The 12,291-nt window shown below is 38.7% G+C and overlaps 1 protein-coding gene across 1 annotated transcript in view; it reads left to right on the top strand.

Moving 5' to 3' along the window:
- SGTB (small glutamine rich tetratricopeptide repeat co-chaperone beta) overlaps nt 1-11,597 on the top strand; it is a 44,739-nt gene extending 33,142 nt beyond the window's left edge. The window contains exons 6-11 of the mRNA XM_082651278.1: nt 3,928-4,032; nt 8,055-8,193; nt 8,296-8,358; nt 9,053-9,090; nt 10,047-10,130; nt 11,408-11,597. Coding sequence (XP_082507404.1) covers nt 3,928-4,032; nt 8,055-8,193; nt 8,296-8,358; nt 9,053-9,090; nt 10,047-10,130; nt 11,408-11,519 — 541 coding nt within the window. The 3' untranslated portion in view covers nt 11,520-11,597. The remainder of the gene's footprint in view (nt 1-3,927; nt 4,033-8,054; nt 8,194-8,295; nt 8,359-9,052; nt 9,091-10,046; nt 10,131-11,407) is intronic.
- The last annotated feature ends 694 nt before the right edge of the window (nt 11,598-12,291 follow it).

The following is a 12,291-nucleotide window of genomic DNA, read 5'->3' as shown; positions in this document are numbered from 1 at the left end:
CGACTAACACAATCAGCTATACAGTACTGTACTATAAGAGGTTTATAATACTTTTCACACAAATAATACATAAGAAACAGGGCTTCCCTGGTGGCGCAGTGGTTGAGAGTCCGCCTGCCGATGCAGGGGACACGGGTTCGCGCCCCGGTCCGGGAGGATCCCACATGCCGCGGAGCGGCTGGGCCCGTGAGCCATGGCTGCTGAGCCTGCGCGTCCGGAGCCTGTGCTCCGCAACGGGAGAGGCCACAACAGTGAGAGGTCCGCGTACCACAAAAAAAAAAAAAAAAGAAAGAAACAAACACACAGAAAACATTTTTAATCTTACAGTACAGTACCTTGGAAAGTACAGTAGTCCAGTACAACAGCTGGCATAAAGGGGCTGGCACCGAGTGAACAGGCAAGAAGAGTTACTGACTGGAGGAGGGACAGGAGGCGGGAGATGGAAGAGCTGAAGGGTCGTCAGCAATAGGAGACAGAGGGTGAGCTGCAATTTCACTCATGCCTGGTGTTGATGGCACAGGTTCTGGTTCTTTGCTGGAATCAATTCTACCTTGAAAAAATGATCCAGTGATGTCTGGGTAGTAGCTTTTTTTTTTTCTCATCATAGATAACACAGTAGCACTGGATTGCATTTTGAACAGCTGCTGCCACCTTCGTGTACGTATACTGTTCTACATTTGGGTCTTGTGCCTCAAAAACTAACAGTGCCTCCTCAAATAAAGAAAATCCCCTTGAAATTTCCTGCATCATTAATCTCTTTGGTTCTTCAGTTACTTCTTCCTCTTGTCTCTCTTCATCCTTTCTCTGGGCCTCCAATCCTAGAGCTTCTTAGCAGTACCAGCTACATCACCGCTGCTTTTACACTTGCCTCCTGACATCTTGGGCTTGAAATAAAGATACCGTACTACTGTACTGTATACAGTACTGTACAGTAAAATACACAAAAGCAAAATCACTTGTAGAGGATGCACGCACGTGACAGTGTAAGCCAGACACATGAACTAATTTATGGGATTGGACATGCAGACGCATGTTCACATCTTTGAAAGTTCTCAACTTGAAGGTTCATATGTAGGGGACTTACTGTATTTGTCTAGTGGGAGTCCCTTTAAACTGGCTGTGTGTCCTCTTACATACCTTCATTTGTTTTTTGAACACTTTCTTGCTTTCTGGGAGAACAGGGTATTCCAGATTTGCCTTGTACTTTCTCTGCCCCTAGACCTGGGCTCAGCTGTTTCTGCAAGGAGCTCCTGTTCCTTTTAGTGCAGAAACCAAGATCTGATTGCAAGACCTGATCATTGCTACTGAAGTGTTACTTCTTCTAGGTCCTTTTAAAGGACAGAGCTAGGAAATATATTTTTGGAAAAGTCATCACTTTATCCAGATACCCTCAATTCATATCCAGTGTCACAGAGGTTATCTTTACTTTCCCCCATTTTATATTTGTATCTCTCTCTCACAAGAGAGCCCTGCTTTCCAACAGCACCAGAGTACTTACTCATTAGCTCTATCCTTCAGCTGATATTACAACACCAGTGTTACACCACAAGCAAGCCTACTAAGGAAACTTAAGGATTTCTTTGCGATTTATTTTTTATTCTTAGAATGCATCTCACTAAGGATATATACTCAGAATTCTGTGTTTGAAAGTTACTGGGTTGTCCAAAAAGTTCATTCGGGTTTTTCCATTAACATCTTATGGAAAAACCCAAATGAACTTTTTGGCCAACCCAATACTTGAATTCTTTCTTTTTGACATACAGTTAGGATCATTTGTTTCTGTTTTATTCCATTTGAAGGTTTTCTTTTTCATCCTTTTTGAAGTGTCATTCTCGTTTCTATCCCATTTACCCCATTCCCACCCATCCTCTAGAGGATGAGAGTGAGGCTTTTAATATAGGTTTGACTTCTGAGTCATGGAAATGTTTTTCATAAAATTAAACTAAAAAGAATGTTAATATATTATGACTTTGTATCCTTAATAATGTTCTTTGCCTTATGTCTGATATTAATGTTCCTACACTTGCTTTGTTTTGCTTGGTTTTCAGTTTGTCTCATTGTCTTTTTCTACCCCTTTAACTTCAGCCTTTGTGTGCTTATGTTGTAGGTGATATCTTATGTATACAGTTTTAGAATCTGATGTTTATCTAGGCAACTTTGTGATTACTTACATATTTGAATTATTTTCTGCTATCTTATATTTTGTCTTCTTCTCCCTCTCCTCTGTTTTTTTCTTTTGCCTTCTATTGTTAGTGATTGTTATTTTTATTTCATTTTTTCTTTCTAATTATTTGGAAGTGATACATTCTGTATTTCTTCTTTTAATGGTCATTTTTAATGGACATTCTTGTCATCCTGTTAGTTTTTTGTTTTTTCTTTTTTATAAATTTATTTATTTCTGTTTTTGGCTGTGTTGTGTCTTTGTTGCTGCACACAGGCTTTCTCTAGTTGCGGCGAGTGGGGGCTACCCTTCCTTGCAGTGCGCGGGCTTCTCATTGTGGTGGCTTCTCCTGTTGCAGAGCACGGCCTCTAGGTGCATGTGCTTCAGTAGTTGTGGCACGGGGGCTCAGTAGTTGTGGCTTGCGGGCTCTAGAGCGCAGGCTCAGTAGTTGTGGCGCACGGGCTTAGATGTTCCGCGGCATGTGGGATCTCCCCGGACCAGGGCTCGAACCCATGTCCCCTGCATTGGCAGGCAGATTCTTAACCACTATACCACCAGGGAAGCCCCATCCTGTTAGTTTTGTGTTGAGTATTCAGTCAAATAAACTCATAGCACTTTTCCACATGAACTACCAAAATGGGTTTATTGAATCATCTACTTTCATATTTATATTTTTTAACTCAAGCAAAGAAGACTATGTGTTTATTTTTTTCAAATTTTATAATCTTAGTTTGAGAAGTAGTCTCGGTCATTCAGTATAAACAAAGGTTGACAGAAAACTGGACTCACCACAACCTTTTCTTTACAGTCTGCCAGCCCTCAGCCATCACCCTTGCCCCTGCCCCAGAATCTAAGCACTATTAAGGCCAGGAATATTATTTTGATTACTGTTCTGTCCATTATGTCTAGAAAAGTATCTATGCATTAGCTCACCCTTAATAGATATATTAGTTGAATGTGTAAGGTAGAAATACTTATTCTGGAGAAGAAAGAATGGGGTAATGGTGGGATGGAGGGTAGGAGACATTACGGAACCTTTTAGTTTGAAGGACTTGCATGTTGAACAGTAATTCTACTTGTTTAGTATGGCCCTGAGGGTTGAGGTGAACACTACTACAGGGAAACAGAGAGCTGTATACTATCAGGATTGTGTGGAGGGGGGTAAGTAGCTTCATTGTCAAGTCCCAGTTATTTCAGGAGAGTTTTGTTAGAGGTAACTTAGACGGGTTTAAATAGTCCTTAATTGCTCTGAGATTCTATGCTAAGTAGATGGAATACATTGCCATACTTAATTTACAGTCAGATTCAGGCACACAGGTTAAGTTTCATTTTTCATCTTAGACTTGTAGATGATGTTAACTTTACTAATAAAGTGATCATTTAACAGCACAACACTCTGAGTGGCCATTCACAGCAATCAATCACTCTGTGTGCCTCCCCAGAAATCCCAAATGTCCTGGTGTTTTCAGTTTTCTGTTTGGGCAAATTAGAAAGGCAATAAGCAGGTAGATCAGTTGATCAGTTGTAGGGTTCTCATATTTATCTTTTCTATAGCAAAGCAAACTGGGAAAAGCAGACTGCATATTTTCTCTGAATTTTGTTTCTGAGTTTTCATTTGATTACAGAATTATTTTAGTTTGATTTAGATATTTACTGGGAATGATACACAAATTGGGGCAAGTTAAATGTAGTTTTATTAGCACCTGGAAATCTAAATTAGTGCCTTGAATGCTCCTTATAATAAAAATCTCTTCTCTTTCTCTTAGGGCTGCTGCTCAGAGTAAATTAGGTCACTACACAGATGCAGTAAAGGATTGTGAAAAAGCAATAGCGATTGATTCAAAGTACAGCAAGGCCTATGGGAGAATGGGGTAAGTTTTGGGAGAACGTTCAAAGTACAGAACAGAACTGATATGCTGTTCTTAATGGCTTGGTTTTGAATTTCCTGCTTTATATTGTACCCTCTGAACTAATAAGAAGATAAATGTAACATTTAGGTAGGAAATGACTGCAGTTTCTGACTTGGGAGAGAGATGATTAGTGTTTGATGAGTGGTTGGTTTTGGAGAAAATCATAACAACCATACTGAATAGACCTACTTCATATTCAAGGCTACAAATCTCAAGTAAGCACTCGGTATTTTGGCAGATAATGCTACTCCACTTCCTTGTAGATTCACCTTACTACTCTCTGAGTTGACTGTTTCACACCTACTCTTCAAATTTCCACTGCACATTCCATGGTGACTCTCAACTTTTTACTCAATTGAAAAATAGAATGTATTTAGAAGAAAAGTGATTCATCTTCTTACTTGCAAATCTACCAGTCTACTTGCACTTGTATCTACACAGATTATCTTTTTTCCGTTAAAATGGAAGGGTTCGTGTCTAAGACTACTGCATTCATTCATGCTTGAGATCTCATTCCTTTGTACCTTCTCCAGGACTTTACACTTGTAATCATCTCCTTTATCTTCTACAACACCAGCTTTCCTATCTCTAACAGTGCTAATGACTGCATGTGAAAAGATCATAAAAAATCATCTGTTAGAACCATCTTTCACACAGCTACATCATTCCTTAGTTCCACTTTCTCTGCAAAGACCCTAATAATTGTCTGTACTTGCCGTCTCGTCTTCACCATCTCTTATTCTCTCTTCAGCTCACTCCAGTAGGACATTTGTCTGTATCACTCTGTTGAGAACTCTATTCAAAGTCACCAGTTGTCTATATTTTTCCAAGGTCAGTATTCAGTTCTGTATCCTCACCCTTCCCCATCTTTTTAGTATTTGGCATGATTAACCTTTTTTTTTTTTTTTTTGGCAGCAAGGCTTGAGGGATCTTAGTTCCCCAACCAGGGATTGAACCTGGGCCATGGCAATGAAAGTGCCAAGTCCTAATCACTGGACTGCCAGGGAATTCCCATGATTAACCTCTTTTTGAAATACTTCATTCTCTAGGCTTCTGTGACACCACACTTCGTGGTTTTCCTTCTATTTCACTGGACGCTCTTTTCCAGTCTCTCTTACTAGTTCTTCCTCCTCTGCCACGTGTAAATAATGGTGTGCTTCAGGGCTTTTTCCTCTGCTGCTGCTGTTTCTCTTTTCTCTTTGATTTCAAACTGTCCCATGCTTTTAAATTCCATCTACAGTCAGTACTCTGTATTAATGAATACTGTATTTAAGATTCACCTACTTGCTAAAATTTTTTTTGTAACTCCAAATCTGTACTCAGTATGCTTTGTGGTCATCTACAGATTGGTGAAAAACTTGAGTCATCTGATGTGCAAGATCTCAGCTGAGGTCAGATGAGGCAATGCTCTACCTTTTTGTTTCAGCTCTCATGCTGTAAAATGAGTGTCCTTTTCACAGTCTATTTAGTGCTATATTTTTTGCATTTATGTGCTTTTTGTTGTTGGTTTCTGTTTACAGTGGCCTGCAAACATAGGCTGAAGTGTTGTCTATTGTTTTCGCATGCAAGAAGGCTGCAATGTGCCTCACCAAGAAAATACATGTGTTAGATAAGTTTTGTTCAGGCATGAGTTAGTGCACTTGGCTGTGAATCAGTGATATGTGTTACATAAGGTTTCTTTAAACAGAAACATACATAAATCAAGGTTATGTATGGATTGGTTGATGAAAATGTTGTTGACCAGAGGCTCACAGGAACACAACTTTTATTTCCCCTAGAACCAATTGTTCCGTATTTGCTAATTTAGTATTTGCAGTGACCTTTTAGAGCATAATTACTATGGATAAAGAGAATCAACTGTATATGTTGATGGATCTCTTAAGTTATATGTCTGAACTCCATACTCATATATTCAGCTATTTTTCATCTCTACCTAGATGTTTAATAGGCATTTTAAACTTAACATGTCCCAAACAGAACCCTTGTTCTCTTCTTAAATCTTTCTCACCTCAGTAAATATACTGTCATTCTACCTACCCAGTGCTCCAGTCTAGGAATCATCCTTCATTCTTATTACACCTGACACATCTAATCTATCAGCAAGTCCAACGAATTCTAGTTTCTACATATTCCTTGAATTCAAGTATTGATTGCTCTCTTGCTTACAACTGTAGTCCAAATTACCATCTTGTACCTAGGCTGCTGCAATAGCTTCTTAACTGGTCTCCCTGCCTTCACTTCACTCTCCCCAGAGAAGCCAGAGTGAGCTTTCTAAAGCATAAATCACATTATGTCATTCTGTTACAACCAGAGTAAAATCCAGACTCCAAACCACGGTCCTATAATATTCCCTGACGTCATCTCTTCCCACACTTTGTTTTCTGTGCTCCCTCCTCAGCCTTTGTCCTGTTCCTTAAGCATACCAAGCTTGCAACGTTCTCAGGGCCTTGGTGCTTATTGTTGCTTCTATTTAGAATGTCTCTCCTCTAATTTTCATATGACTGCTTTCTTCTTATTGTTCAGGTCCTTTCAATATGGCTGCCTTTGAGCAGCTCCCCTATTCATTCTCTTTAAGATTACTGGTTTTTTATTTGCATGTTTATTGCTTATCCTCCCCTGTAGAATGAAACTTTCTTAAGCTTAAGGACTTTTCCTTTTTCACTGAGGAATCTAAAATAGTGCCTGCTACCTAGTAGGATTCCAGTAAATATGTGTTGACTTAATTAAGTGAGGACTCTGATGAAGTATCTTTCATGGTTGACTGGTAGAAAACTAATTAGGTTCTGAGATTTTTTTCTATGATTAGGCATTATATTTTATCTAGATCAGAAGTCTGTGAGATAAGTTGGCCAAGAAAGAATTGGAGTAATTTGTTAAAATAAACTTAGGAAAAAAACACTCTATACTGTCTCTTCATATATACCATTATTGTTTAGTTCTGAAGTAATATTCCAATAAATAAATTCTAACTAGGTGGAGGAAAACATTAAATTTAGTAACTAACTCTTTGACCTGTGCTTGGGATAATGTGTTATTGAAGTGTAAAGGTTGCCAATTTAGTTAGTCGTTTAACAACTAACATGTCTTATTCAGGAGTAGTTAGCTAATACCCCACAGCCTACTTTCATTTTTTATTTTTCATGGTAAATTGATATTTATTGTGACTCAATGTCTCTGCTAAGAAGGAAGAAAGAAAGTGGGACATAGTGAAGGGCAAATCTAGTTCAGAGTTCTTTAAATGGTTTTAGCATCATGGAGTTATATGACCACAGAATTGTTAGCTCACATCTTTATGGAGCTTAATCATTCATAAAGCAAATTACTTTACATATTAGGCTTAAAAATGGAAGCGTATGTAAGGTTCATTTCTAATCATTAAGTTCTTTTAAAAAATTATTTTTATTAAAGTATAGTTGATTTACAGTGTTATGTTAGTTTCAGGTGTACAACAAAGTGATTCAGTTATACATATATACATATCTATTTTTTTTCAGATTCTTTTCCCTTTCTAATCATTAAGTTCTTGATTCATGTCAGACAGCCGAGGTTGTCACCAAGGAGAATGGAGAGAGTCCAGACTTACAGAATCTTGGAATTAGAAGGAAGTGATACTCCTGTGAGCCATAGTACGGTTGGCCCTTGAACAATGTGGGTGTTAGGGGTGCCAACCCTCTGCTCTCAAAAATCTGTGTATAACTTATAGTAGGCAACCTTTTGTACCCGCAATTCCTCCATGTCTGTGGTTCCTCTGTATCTGCAGATTTAACCAATCTCAGATTGTGTAGTACTTCTATATTTACTATTGAAAAAACTCCATGTATAAGTGGACCCATGCTGTTCAAGCCCTGTTGTTCAGGGGGCAACTGTACAATGAATAAATTTAGTGTAATCTGGATTCAAATTGAATACAAGATAGATATTTGACTACATCTGTGGTGTCTTGATGTTCTTTAATCATATATCTTACACTGTATTCTTTTCAGGCTGGCCCTCACTGCCATGAATAAATTTGAAGAAGCAGTTACAAGTTATCAGAAGGCATTAGATCTTGATCCTGAAAATGATTCCTATAAGTCAAATCTGAAAATAGCAGAACAGAAGTTAAGAGAGGTATCTAGTCCTGTAAGTTACTAATGCCAAATGAGTGAAATATTTTGTCATTCACAATTTATTGTAATCAAATTGTAGTGTTTAGAGTAATTTTCATATATAATTGTTTTACAGACAGGAACTGGATTGAGTTTTGACATGGCCAGCTTAATAAATAATCCAGCCTTCATTAGTATGGTGAGTATATTTCCTTTTCTGCTTTGCTGGCTCTATTTTCCATTAGAACTATATAGTTCCAAACTTTTTAGAAACAAGTAAGAGAGCTTTTGTGATGGCGGTGGTAGGAGAGTGGTGATATAAAGCTATGGCTGAGGTTTTAACCTGCCCCTGTACTGCTTCGTGAAGAAGCCATGGGTGGACTTCAGGAAGCCCATGGATTCCCTGGAATTGTAGATGAAAATTTGTGTACATGTGGATATGTGCATTTTTCTAGGGAGAGAACCATATTTTTCATCAGATTGGCAAAGGGGTCTGCAAATCTACAAAAGGTTAAAAACCACCCTCTTACATGAAAGTGACCCTAGAAAGGTCTAGTAATCAGACTTCTAATAGGATTTTGGCTATTGTGGTTTCCTAAGCTCTTTTGGCTTTATTGATCTGATAGTAGGAAGTAAACTGCTGTCAATATCCTTAGTTTATAGTGTTTGTAATCTCTTTATCCTTGCGATGATGTATTTTTAATACCAATTTTTCTAGTACCTCCTCTTTTTACATTCCCACTCACTTTGTATAGCACACTAAAACTCTAAAAAATGTTAGTATATACACGGTTTAGCTTTCACTCCTCTGCTTAAAAAAAAGAAAGAAATCCTTGTTAAAGATCCCTAAATATTGACTGCCTTTAACAGGAGATGCCATTTTTCAATTCTAGGCAGCAAGTTTAATGCAGAATCCTCAAGTTCAACAGCTGTAAGTATATAGAAAGAGCATATTACGTTTCTCCCTTCCACTTGCCAGCCTCCTAATTTGAGCACAGTAGCTCCAAAATGATAAAACTGGCCCAAATGCCAGTCAGTTGGAACTTAAAACCACACCCAATTGGCCTAACCTACACAATGTGGGTATATCTACCTGCTTTTCCTTGGCCGGTATCCTACTTGTTAAGAATATATGCCAATTCTTTTTAAGTGCTTTGACTCAGAAAAGAATAATAGACTATCAGTACTAGGGGTTATTTAGGTTTATAAGATTGGGTTTCCACTTGATATGCATAATGATTTTTGGGTTCTTATTGTGAAGGGTAGACAAAGATGCCAAAAACTGACTGACTCCACACAGAGTTGCCTTTTTTTTTTTTAAATTTAGTCTTGGCTGCGTTGGGTCTTCGTTGCTGTGCGCGGGCTTTCTCTAGTGGTGAGCAGGGGCTACTCTTCTTTCTGGTGCACAAGCTTCTCATTGTGGTGGCTTCTCTTGTTGCGGAGCACGGGTTCTAGGCACATGGGCTTCAGTAGTTGCAGCACGCGGGCTCAGTAGTTGCAGCCTGCGGGCCTTAGAGTGTACGGGCTTCAGTAGTTGTGGCACGTGGGCTCAGTAGTTGCAGTGCGTGGGCTCTAGGGTGTGCGGGCTTCAGTAGTTGTGGCTTGTGGGCTCTAGAGCACAGGCTCAGTAGTTGTGGTGCACGGGCTTAGATTATCCCTGGCATGTGAGATCTTCCCAGACCAGGGCTCAAACCAGTGTCTCCTGCATTGGCAGGCAGATTCTTAACCACTGTGCCACCAGGGAAGTCCTGCCTTTTAAAAAAAAATTAACATTCTAAAAATATCAATCAGTGAACCAATTTTTAAAAATACACTAATTTATTCCAGCAAAAAAAAAAATATATATATATATGCCAATTTGAGTGATATATCTCTTGCCTACTCTAGAATGTCAGGAATGATGACAAATGCTATTGGGGGACCTGCTGCTGGAGTTGGGGGCCTAACTGACCTGTCTAGCCTCATCCAAGCGTAAGTATTATTTAAAATAGAAATAGTAAAAAAGTATTTTATATTTTACAGTTTGTCTCTAAGGTAAGGGGACCAAGGCTTTCTTTTTAAATTTTTATCTTTTATTGTTAGTATCAGTTACCTCATTAGTTATTAAATTTAAAAGTGGTTCATAAATTGAAATTTTCAGACTGAAGGGTAGGAATCCAGAAGATCTGGATCCAAGAAAAACTTTTTCAGCAGACTTGAATAGCTACTCAAGAATATATACGAATGTCAAATATTAACTTAAAGTAGGTATGAATTTAGGTACGCGTATATATTTAAAAATCATACATTGCATATATTAGTGTTCAGACAACTTAGGCAGCTGTTTTATTCAAACTCTGCAGTGCACTTCATTGCTAAGGGAACTCGTTTCATCTTCTCATTACTTGAACACATTACCTCCACCTCCATCCAAGTTGCATAAATTCTGTGCTTTTTGAGTCTGTGTGATGCTGTCACTGGAAATATTATATGAAGCAACAAGTATCATTTTCTGTTTGTGATCACAGCTGTGTAAACTCACTCGAAATATGGCATTTTTAGAGTGATCTTTAAGTGGCATGATTATAGTGACACCTAACACTTGCAGTTGGGAGGCACACACTCAGGAATTTGGATTAAATTTCTTTGCCTTTCCAAAAATCAGTTCTGTTGGGTGACTTCATGAGCATCCCAAAATGGGTGTGACACCTGTTGTATGAGAGACTAAGACTTGACTATAAGAACAAATACCCTGCATTATATTTGTGCACATACAATAAAAGCATACACTTTTTAGCCCTTTATTTATCTGTAGTTAAGCACTGGGTGGGGGGTGGATTTCACTCAATTCAGGAACTTTTTTTTTTGCGGTACGTGGGCCTCTCATGGTCGTGGCCTCTCCCATTGCGGAGCACAGGCTCTGGACGCGCAGGCTCAGCGGCCATGGCTCACGGGCCCAGCCGCTCCACGGCATGTGGGATCTTCCCGGATCAGGGCACGAACCCGCTCTCAACCACTGCGCCACCAGGGAAGCCCTAATAACTCACTTTTTAGCTTGGGTCTTTCATTTCTCATGAAGAACACTGCACTGTAGTAATACTATATGGAGGCACTAGTAAACTTGCAGATGCTAAAGTCATGAATCTAAAACTTGCTTTAAGAGAAAAAGTTCCCTTTGGGTAGTACCCACATCTTCTGCAGTTCTTTTTGCATTGGTATTGTGTGATTGGAAATTCCCTAATTCATATAACTTTGCCTCTTTACTACAGGGGACAGCAGTTTGCTCAGCAGATACAGCAGCAGAATCCTGAACTTATAGAGCAACTTAGAAATCACATCCGGAGCAGGTCATTCAGCAGCAGTACTGAAGAACATTCCTGACTTGACCAGGGGCCCTAGCCCAGAATGCAAATGGCGATGGCTCTGAAGTGTTTGCTGTAGATAGTGGCCAAAACAAAAACAAACCTAAAAAATAAATCTGTCTAGACAATAGGTTTATCACAAACAGACTTGAACATAACATGATTCCTTCGTAAACGAGTGATCATCAGTAACCTTGTTGAGTGCCAGTACAGCACTTAACTGGACAGGGTTCCATTTTCAAATCTTCATCATATTTGTATACTAGATTTAATAGAGTATATTTATTGAACAGTAAGGCTGTTTACTGGTGAATTCTCTAGCACCAAATTCCTGTAGGCAAACTTTTTGAAAGGGGAGACGACTAAGAGGAAAGGTTTCTCATGCTGATTTAGGGGAAATATACTTGCCACTGAGCAACATCTCTAGAGAGAAGAAATTCGTTACTGGGTTTAGCTTTGATAGTGCAATCAGTAATGAATAGATGATATGATATGGACCAATACTATCTTTAATGCTGCTTGTTCTGTTGGGTGATGAAATCTTAAGAGTTGGTGGAAAGCAGTATTCAGTGTTGTTTAGAAAAGCAAAAAATAGATGCTGTGAATGTATAGAAAGTGAATGTAGGGTGCTCAGGTTTTTTGCGTAGTTCTTAACTAATCTTGCCTACAGTTTGGTATTGATAACATTAGCATGGCCACTTATGCTAAGTACATAATAAAATACATTTAGAAACCCTTAATGATACTGGTTAGGTCAGTTGTGTAACTATTCAGTTTAATTAGCACAATTT

The sequence above is a fragment of the Grampus griseus genome, assembly GCF_964374135.1.
Source record: "Grampus griseus genome assembly, chromosome: 3".
NCBI classification, from domain to species: domain Eukaryota; kingdom Metazoa; phylum Chordata; class Mammalia; order Artiodactyla; family Delphinidae; genus Grampus; species Grampus griseus.
Note: the sequence above shows the minus strand (reverse complement) of the source record. Positions and strands in the feature narration are given on the sequence as shown.